At 38.0% G+C, this 9,893-nt stretch overlaps 1 protein-coding gene across 1 annotated transcript; it reads right to left on the reverse strand.

Moving 5' to 3' along the window:
* Positions 1–7,863: 7,863 nt before the first annotated feature.
* Positions 7,864–9,180, reverse strand: LOC140951427 (melanocyte-stimulating hormone receptor-like). Its single transcript, XM_073400678.1, has one exon. The coding sequence runs from the start codon at positions 8,892–8,894 to the stop codon at positions 7,959–7,961; it is 936 nt and encodes a 311-aa protein (XP_073256779.1). The 5' UTR covers positions 8,895–9,180; the 3' UTR covers positions 7,864–7,958.
* Positions 9,181–9,893: the final 713 nt, after the last annotated feature.

The following is a 9,893-nucleotide window of genomic DNA, read 5'->3' on the forward strand; positions in this document are numbered from 1 at the left end:
TAGGGTAATACTGCGAATTTATAGCCTACTGCCAATTTTACGGCTAAGGTGAAATCACTCTAACAATGGCACGGACAGCCTTCGTAGCAGGCGCTTGGAAGAAGTGGGAGCAAGAAAGAACAGGCGCAAAAGATGGAGACACGCGAGGGGAGAGGGAGCTGGCTAGGCCGGCTATGGCACGGAGTAGAGTACTGTATTTTGTTATCACATAAAAGAGATTTTTCCTGACCCCTATTAAACATTGCTACATTCACCGCTACATTTTGTTTTTGGAGGCACGAAAATATTTTTCCTGGGTACCAGACAAAAACTTAGCGGTGAGATTTTCGAAAAAAGCCATGTATTTAGAAAATCTTGTCTGCAGTGCTTTTTGGCCGGAGCTGGGGAAACAGGACATTTGCACGATGATGACAGTTTTCAACAACTAGAATCCTTCAATCTGTTGTTTTCAGGGTCATCCCCGGTGTAACATAATTTAATTGTTTTCTTTGTTTTATGGACTATTGTCAGGGTTAGGTTCATTTTTAAGGACGTTTTTTTTTCTTAGTTTGTTTTACGCCGGCGTCAGCTGTGAGTAATCAGTATACAACTATCCCCAGAAGGGGAGGTGAATAGTGGTGTAACACCGAGACGCGACGCGTAGAGGTGTATATCTAGCGCTGTTCACCGACCATTAGCGGGATAGTTCTTTTAGTATTTACCAAATCAGTTGGATAAAAATGAAAAAAATAACTTTTTTGTAAATTAAAAACGTCACTTTGTTTACAATTTACAAACATTTCGGGGATTTTGTCAAGTGGGTTTTTACGATTTTGTCGAAAATTCAGCAAGAAAATAGTTTTCCACCTACTAGTAAACACCGACAAGCTGAAGTTTGTCGCTTTCTTGGTATTTCTTTTTACGACTGCTTCATTTATCGCTGAAATTGTTTACGTAATATAATAAGATCGTCTGATTTAGACAACTGTAAATACTTGTTTGTCGTAAATTGTGATATGGCTGTGAATTGTAGCAGCTGTAACTGGAACTGTAGTTTGTCGATTTCCTACTCTGCAATTATAACTTGAAAAAAAAATTAACTCAAGTAGCGTAGCGGGAATATTTACGTATTGTTAGACAAGGATAGACTGATCGATTTGAAATTGGACTCAAAGATCTCGCCGTCTTTAGCGAATTCAAAGATACTTAGCGTTTCAATGGGTCACGGTTTTTTTTCACGTGGCCATTTGTTCTGAAAATCCTTAATGTTTTGCCAATTAGTGACAAGTTCATAGAAAGGTTTTTTTAAATTTATGTCAGATATTCAGATCCTTTAACGCGATAGTGAAAACGGCTGTTCACTTCACTCCAATACAAATCAATGAATCCAAAAGTCATGGCAGGATCTAACATATTCAAGCCTCCATTTATTCGAGTGCCATTTACCTCCACAAGTAGAAGAGAAATGTATTTATTCTTTATCAGAAACTCTATACGGTTTAGCTACACAAAGTAAATTCGCAAAAAATTCGTAAGTTTCCTTCATTATTGATCACTAACATTTGGCAAAAAGGTCTTTAGATTATTATTGAGGGGCGATTTCATCCTGTTCTGAGGGAACCTAAAGAAATATAATGCCCATTTAAAAATCATAATATTTAATTTTTAACTAGCTTTAGGGTTCAGATCCCTGAGAAAAACGTGAAAGGCTTGGTTTTTGGAAACGAAACCTGGGAGAAAGAAACCCTGTCATAGTTAAAATGGATTTCAACTGTACTCCAATAAAAATCTTACACCAAACCGCGTCTCATCAGGGGCGAAAATTCAGCTTTTTATCCTTCCGACCTCCGTTTATTCAAGTACATACAAGATTTCCATTTCCGATTTCCTGATCAAGCGCATGAAACCCCCCAAAAAAGATTTCTTTGCAGGACCTGTCTATAAATAGTTCTTATAACCACGGTTTTTTTCATTTTTTGACAATACACGAGTCAGGAAAAATCCGTCAACTCCGCTGAAAAGAGTGTATTTAAATTAGAAAAATTGCTAAGTATGAAAGTGATTTGTTGAACACAAACGTAGACAGGTCCTCAAAGTTTGTCGGTTTGTATAGTGGGGGCCACAAACTTGTCCTCCACCGAACGTAATGTAAATTTTAATTCGCAACTTTGCCGGCAGAGCTATTTAAAAAATATATCTTCGTTCGCTTAGAAGGCGCTATTTCCAGTGTTCCCTGCGGATTTTCCCTAACTTGTCCATGTCAAAAGTTACTGAAAAGACCGTGAAAGGGTCTATGAATTAAAATCCACGCCGAAGAAGAAATGACCCTGTTTGGCAAAATCCGTCTGAAAATGTTCCGGATTTCGATTTTGGAGAAACCAAATCCCGATACTCCAATCCTGAAACGCACCCTAAATGAAAGACCTCAGTCGTTCTATTTACAAGGAATAATTTTTTTGAAATCATTATTAACGATTTGACGAACTTCTTTTAGTTTCCAGCCGAACACCACCGGATTTAACGATGAATTAAGCATCCATAAAACCAACGTTAGGTGTGCGGCTCCCTTTATCGCCGCATTCGGCTGAGAACTGAGTAACAACACTGTTAAACAGATTAAGTATGGACAGTAACACAGCAAGAATATAACAAACACATAAAACGTTTTGATGGCTAAGTTCTTGTTTCTGGCCATTTTTCTGATACTTGACAGATGCGCTGTTACTTGAGCTTGGCTGTTTATACTTGCTACGTGTCGGCGAGCGACGGAAAAAAGTCTAATATATATAATGCTGAGTAAAAGAGTGCTGATGTATCCATTAATAAGCATCAGCATCTCCCCAATATTCAAAAACCAGAAGGCACTTATGAACGTGGTAGCTAAAACAACTATCCACGATGCGAGCACTGTGGTAGCTACTCGCTTTGGAGTCACTAGCTCACTGTATCTAAGATGCAAGGAGATTGCAAGAAAACGGTCTACTCCGATGAAGGTTACAGTTATGAACGAGGCATTACTTAACGAAGCTTGTATCAGAAAAAATGCTAATAGAATTTGGTGGTTATTTTCGCAGGTGTAACTTTGTCGAAGTCCTGAAATAACAGCCAAGTAAAGTGGGTGACCAAGAACGCCATTGCCAAGATCTGTTACAGCTAAACACTTAAGAAGAATCTGCGTTGAGGAAGGAATAGACGAAGCCTTCTTTATCCCGAAAATTATACTCAAGTTTCCCAGAACTGCGGTGAAAGATAACAAGCCATTTAATACTAGCATCATCTTAAACAGAGTGTCCAATTCTTCAGGTCTTTCGTAATACTTTTCCAGAACAACATTGCACAATTTTAAAGAACTATCCATTTTTAACTGCGCGTCTTGCCCTCAAAGAAGATGTTGAGGCCAGATCAAATCGCGACACGCTTTCTTCAGCTCTTTCTTTGCGCTTTTGTCCGCAAAATTTGGCGTCAATTTCAATTGCTGAAATCCTATATAAAGGCTACATTGCGGCTGATTTAATTTACTTGTTTACATAGCAATGGGGCTATAATATCAGTGAAGAAGTGTTTTACAGCAATAATAGTGATTGCATTATGATAAGTTCTTAATAGGGAGCTGGAATACAAAATGAAAAATTGAAATTGAAATTCGTGTATCCTGTGGCTTGTTGACTAGTTTTAAGATAATAGAAAGAAGTAACAAGGGTCTAAAACCATAGGAGAGGAATAGCAAGGTGGTGAATCTGTATTATTTTCGTAACGCTGTGAATCATAACACTGAATTAATACGAATTGAAACGTACGTTCAATCTTCTTTGTGTCACGAATTTATATTATTAAGTTCAAGTTAACTGTGAGATTTTATCTGTCACTTTATTTGTTGCTGTCGCGAATTTAATAACTTGCAAAATTTATTAACCGGCCGGCATGTTCATCCTCTCAATTTCATTAGCAACACGCATCACAAACCAAAGCTATCAAAATGGTCATTTTCAGTGAGAGATTTCACAGTAGGCAATTGATTGAGAATTTCTCCCCAATGGCTTCATTATTCCATACCTTCTTTTGATAAATTTATTTATTTTAACTTTGTAGAAAGTTTCTTTTTTCAAGCAAACCTGCTGTTATTTTATTTGTTTGAACTATTCTTATTAAGACGACAATTCTCTTTTCATTCTGTCTAGACCTAATTTCATCTAAACATTCTTTAGTTTGCAGCAACAAAAAGAAAACTCACCGTGTACACAACTAAAAAAGACAAAGCACGGCGCGGAATGCATCCTTTTTAAACTAACTGACAATTGACTAGGAAGTTAATTTGAGGTTGAGTCCGTTGGCCATGGGGCGAAAGCAGTTCAAGGCACTGCTCTATTTCCTCTTCAACTTCAAATGAAATTAAAATGCCGACTACATTCAAGATGTAAGGCCACAAAGGCCGATTAGATAAAAACTGCCCAAAGTCACGCCACGTGGCTAAAACAGTAGATGAACTATAGTCTCAAAGTACATGCAAATAGCGGTAAAGTTTGTTTATTGCTAACATTCCGAGAACGTTTTTATAAAGCAAAATAGACACAAAATAGCACTGCAAGATGGTCGCCATGTTGTCTACTAGGGCGGCAGAAGCTGTGGCCGCACCTGACCGTAGTTAAAGTGAGCTTAAGACATGCTAAATCTCGGTCGATTTTGCCAAAAGGTCCATTTTCAAATCGCAGTGGATAAACATCAATGTAATCGATGCCAAAGAAAGGCATATTTATTCAACTTACTTGGTTTAACTGATCAGTTTTCTCAAGAGAGAATGAGCTTGCAACTTATGAGCAAGCTGGCGGTGGTAAGAGGAATTCGCCAATTTTTTTTCAAAACCAAAGCTCTTTATTTCAATAAACTCACCTGTTTTTACGAAGCTGTTCTCCTGTGTGGTCGAGCAGTAGCAAATCGACCAGTGCTAAACTTTAGCTTGTTCAGAACTTCGCCGCTAGACTATTATATTGGGCGAAAGGGAAGAAAAATATGATTTTATATCACCGACACTAAAAGAATTAAAGTTTCTTCCGGTACCTGAATCTTTTAGGATTTAAGAGACGCTGTACAGATATTTAAGTGTATGATCAACCAGGCACTGACCTATCAGGTAAACATGTTTCAAAAGAGATCTGAAACTCACAAGTATAGCAACACGATAAACAACAACCTTAAATAATAAAATCTCATCCCCTTGTGCCGCACGGCGCTGTTAGCTATACCTATAAAGCCAGAGATCCGCAATTCGTCACGCGTAGACTGACATTTGAAGGTAGCCGGCTTGAAAAATTATTTTCTCGCAAATCTTCTTAGCAATGAGGTATAGTAGGGTTCCGAAAGTAGCAGCATCCGTTACTATGAGCGCTCGTTCGAATGGGACTTAAAGAAACGACTGGGTCTAGGAACGAGACGTCCAAGGTCTATGGTGTATTTCCGTTTGCGGTAATTGACCCGAACTACCAGAAATCAAGTTTCCTTCTGCTTAATGTGGGTGGCCAGGATTCTTGCGTGTTGAGTCTAGGTTGCGTTCCCCTGATGTCCCACGCAATAATAACTGAACTCCAAGGTGTTCTACCACAATGACAGAGCGCGTAGCGCCGAGAAGGCAAGACATGCGCATGAATGCACAGTTCTGTTGTTTTAGAACCAACTGTGTATTTTTTTGTCCACTGAGGTGGAAGATCAGGTCACCCCCTTTTCCACTTTAGTGACCTGCTCTTCCAGTTATTGAAAATAATATATAGTCGAACCTCCACTAACGCCGGCCACGTCTCCACAACGACCACCTGTCTACAACGGTCACTCTTTTGTTGTCCCGGCGGACAGTCCATACATTGGTTCTTGTTTAACCCTCTCCACAACCGCAACGGCCACTACAGCGCGTCCTCAAATGCCAAAATAACCTCTCGACAAACGGCCAGTTTTTTCAGCGACTGAGGTCCGGAATGGTTAGGTAATTTGATCTGTATGGCGCGTTGATGATCTTGGCAATCGTTTTGATTGTGTTCCATTTAATAATGCTACAGTAAGCAAAAATTGTCTACAAAACTTATAGCGAATGTTGCGAGCCTTGCTGGTTTGGTCATGTAAACGTTTTGATTCGAAAAATGATTTGTAATTTTTTTTTGTATCTGATTTTAGCTCTATATATCAAAGTTTTTATGATTGGATTACCCTTGTGGGATGTCGAACTTGGCACAATTAACAGGTTGTACTCGGACCCTACAAAAACTGTCATATTAAACCATTACCTCCGCATAACGGCCACCTCTCCAAAACAGCAACTTTATTCTGCCCCTAAGTTGGCCATAGTAGAGAGGTTCGACAGTAGATACTTTAGGTCTGTGCAAAACAATGAGCTACATTAAGATCAAATGATTTAGCTTCCTGGTGAGACCGTGTTCTAAAGTAAGCATTGCTTGATGGGCTCCTTTTGACGCTTTTGATCAATATTAGATCTCAATCGGATGAAAAAAATTCTTGATTGAGGTGGAAGCCAGCGTAAGTACTCTAGAGTTGAGAAAAAATTCTTGACTAAATAAAAAAACCTTTGGTGTTTGCGAAAGTTAAAACCAAATGTTTTTGACTAGATGCAAAAAACCCTTCACTAAGAATGAATTATTCTCACAGGTCTTAACAGCTATCACAATGGCGTATACTAAGTGTTAGTTTAATTCCAACAAGACATTTCAGGAAGGCAGCAATGATATCAATTCCCGGATATGTATAATGAATATTCTTAAATGCATTTTCTGCTTAATAGGAAAGTAACACTGATTAGCAGGAATCATTGATAACAATACTAAAAATACGAGCAAAACAAATCGAAAAGATCGGCCATTTTCCAGGGGCCTCCAAAGACAGTTATTGGCGAAACATGATTATAAAACGAGGCCTTCTCTTTTTGAAGTTACTGGCAAAAGAAAAGCTATTTCCCACTACCTGGAAAAGAAGTCCAGCTTCCAGCTTAATAAGATGGGTAATTAAAACACCCGCCTTTTGTCCCCTCTTGAACTCAATCCGCGACCGCATAATAAAAGCGTTTTAAAGCAATTTACGGCCGAATCCTCACTGAATCGCTATCTCTTACACCAACCCTTGACGGACACAAAACTGCTAAAAAATTAAACTGGCTTAACGCTTCTGTGATTTAGCCAGCGAACTTCACTTTGCCCGTCAACAGTGGTCTTTCCTAGTCTCCTTCAGTTTTCTTTCTCAGCCTTTCCATCCAACCACCTGTACTTGAAATTCTAGAAATAGTTAGTAATTAATTCCCATCTGAAGATCTTCAACCAGCTGAATTTTGACTACCAAAAAAAGTGCTATTTGGCGCGGAACCCTACTTGCTTCTAATTTTTTTTTAAAGGAGGAATGATACCACTATCATGTCTTTTTTCTTTTTTTTTTTCAGGGCACAACTTCTGCAACTTACAAAATAAAAATAGCAAAGACGATTTTCTAAGGAAGGCTGTAAACAAATATAAATAATCCGCTTTGATTAAAAAGGAGACCTTGACAGCTAATTAGAATACTTTTGGGAAGCTGATAAATTACTTGTCATTGGATGAACGAACGTTCCGTCAAAGTTAAAAAAAGCATATCGTTTGCGGTATAAGCACTAAGCATAAACCTGCGATGTCTGTCTCCTCCTTTTTTTTTGCTAGTCTAACGTGCGTGTGCCTTCAATGTAAATTACATTTTCTCAACTGTTTATTGAAACCGGATTACTTACAACTAGTAATCAGGAGATATAAATTTAAAAAAGAAAAAAAGCATGTTTAAATATATAATTTGTTTTTGAGAGCAAAGATGTCCTCTGTCCTTTACTGGGTTAAGTTATAAATTTTATTGAACGTTGATGTCAGCTCATTTGATTTTAACTTCATACGGAAGCGCTCAGGACCCTATTCGCTTAATTAAATGCCGGAAAGAAACGTAAACTTTTCTGCATGTTCCCTCGATTACACATCTTCAGCTTTCCAAAAAATGAACTTTTGGAAATCATTCTTAACAATCTGTCGAACTTCTTTCATTTTCCAACCGAAAACGACTGGATTTAACGATGAATTGAGCAGCACTAGAACTGTTGTAAGTTGTATGGCTCCCTTCATAGCTGCATTCGGCTGAGGACTCACTAGCAACAGAGTTAAGGTGATTAAATATGGACAATAACACAGTAAGAATACAAGATATACGTAAAAGGTTTTGATGGCTAAGTTCTTGATTCGAGCCATGCTTGTGAAACTTGACAGATGCATTGCCACTTGTGCCTGGCTGTTTATGCTTGCTGCGTGTTGACGAGCGACGAGAAAAAGTTTAATATATATGATACTGAGCAAAACCGTGGAGCAGTAAGCAACAATAAGCAAAACCACTTCTCCAACTTTAAAATACCAGAAGACACATATAAAAATGGTAGCCAGGGAAAAAGTCCACGACGCAAGTACCACGGTGATTATTCGCTTTGTAGTGACTAGTTCATTGTATCTAAGATGCAAATAAATTGCAAGAAACCTATCCACTCCGATGAAAGTCACCGCCATTAATGAGCAACCACTTAACGAAGCTTGTATCAGGAAAAATGCTAGCAAAATTTCATGAACGTTCTCGCAGCTATAATTTTGCCGAACTTTTGAAATTACGGCGATGTAGAGTGGATGACCTAGTAACCCAGTAGTAAGGTCTGTTATCGCCAAGCACCAAAGTAGAGTTCTCGTTGACGAAGGAATTGATGAAGTTTTTCTCAGCGCAGAAATTAGGCTTGCGTTTCCAAAAACAGCGGTCACCGAGAGAAAACCATTAAGGACACACATTACAATATATAGAGGGTAAACTTCTTCAGGTTTTCCATAGTACTTCATCAAAACCTCATTGCAAAGTTTGAGTGATGCTGCCATTTTAACTTCTGTATACGCAGCGTCCCCTGACTTACAAGGTAGTGATCTTGCGCATCAAGTAGCTTTTACGCGGTTGACGTTCCGAAGGTAATTTGTACAAGGAGAATAAAAAACTTTCTTAATTTTCTTATTTTACGTAAGCGCATGAAATTATTACTTTTAGTCGTTTTGACTGACAAATTAGCTCACCGATATAATTTTTCCAATAGCTTAATTCTCTAATAATAAAACAAATACAGTCCTCTTGAACAATTAATATTGATAAAGTTAAATAAAAGAGTCCAGAATAAATATTGTACGAAAGTTAAGTAATGTCAGTTTCATTTTTATTAAGACAATCATATCGTATTTCTTGGAGAGAGCAACGAGATGGATTAGTGCTTGACTATCCTGTGCTTTGTAATGTTGTTTTTTCTTTGAGGTTGACTGCTAAAAGGCACTGAACCAAAGTCAGCGCCAACTCTGTGGCTTGCTTAGCCTCCAGGCATGAAAAAACCACTAAAAATTTAAATGAATGTATGTACGTGGCATAATTTGAATTGTTGGGGTTTTTTTATTTTAGACCAAAACAACAATCCTCTATTTTTCATAACGTAGGTTGAATTATAAATATTTTTCTTTAGCTAAAACTGTCTGAAGGTACTTTACTACTTATCTAACATCTCAGTCGCTGATCATTCGGCATCATTACTGAGTACAAAGAAAAAACCAGTTGGTCTGAGTCTAAAACGACATGTTATTATTACTGACCAGGTGAATGGCCCCAAGGTGAAAAATAGACGAATTAAATCACCCGAATAGAAATTAGTTAAAAGATGATACCGACAAAACCGTCAATTAAATAACATTAAACCAACAGAATTAAACATTTTAAACTATGGGCTAACCTATCACTTTTCTCCTGTGGTATTTAAAATCGGGGATTATTCTGCTACAATATTATTTAGCGTTGCTTAATAATAAAAAGCAAGTGGCGGCGAGCATCTCGCGATGGAAAAC

Source organism: Porites lutea, chromosome 11 (assembly GCF_958299795.1).
Source record: "Porites lutea chromosome 11, jaPorLute2.1, whole genome shotgun sequence".
NCBI lineage: Eukaryota > Metazoa > Cnidaria > Anthozoa > Scleractinia > Poritidae > Porites > Porites lutea.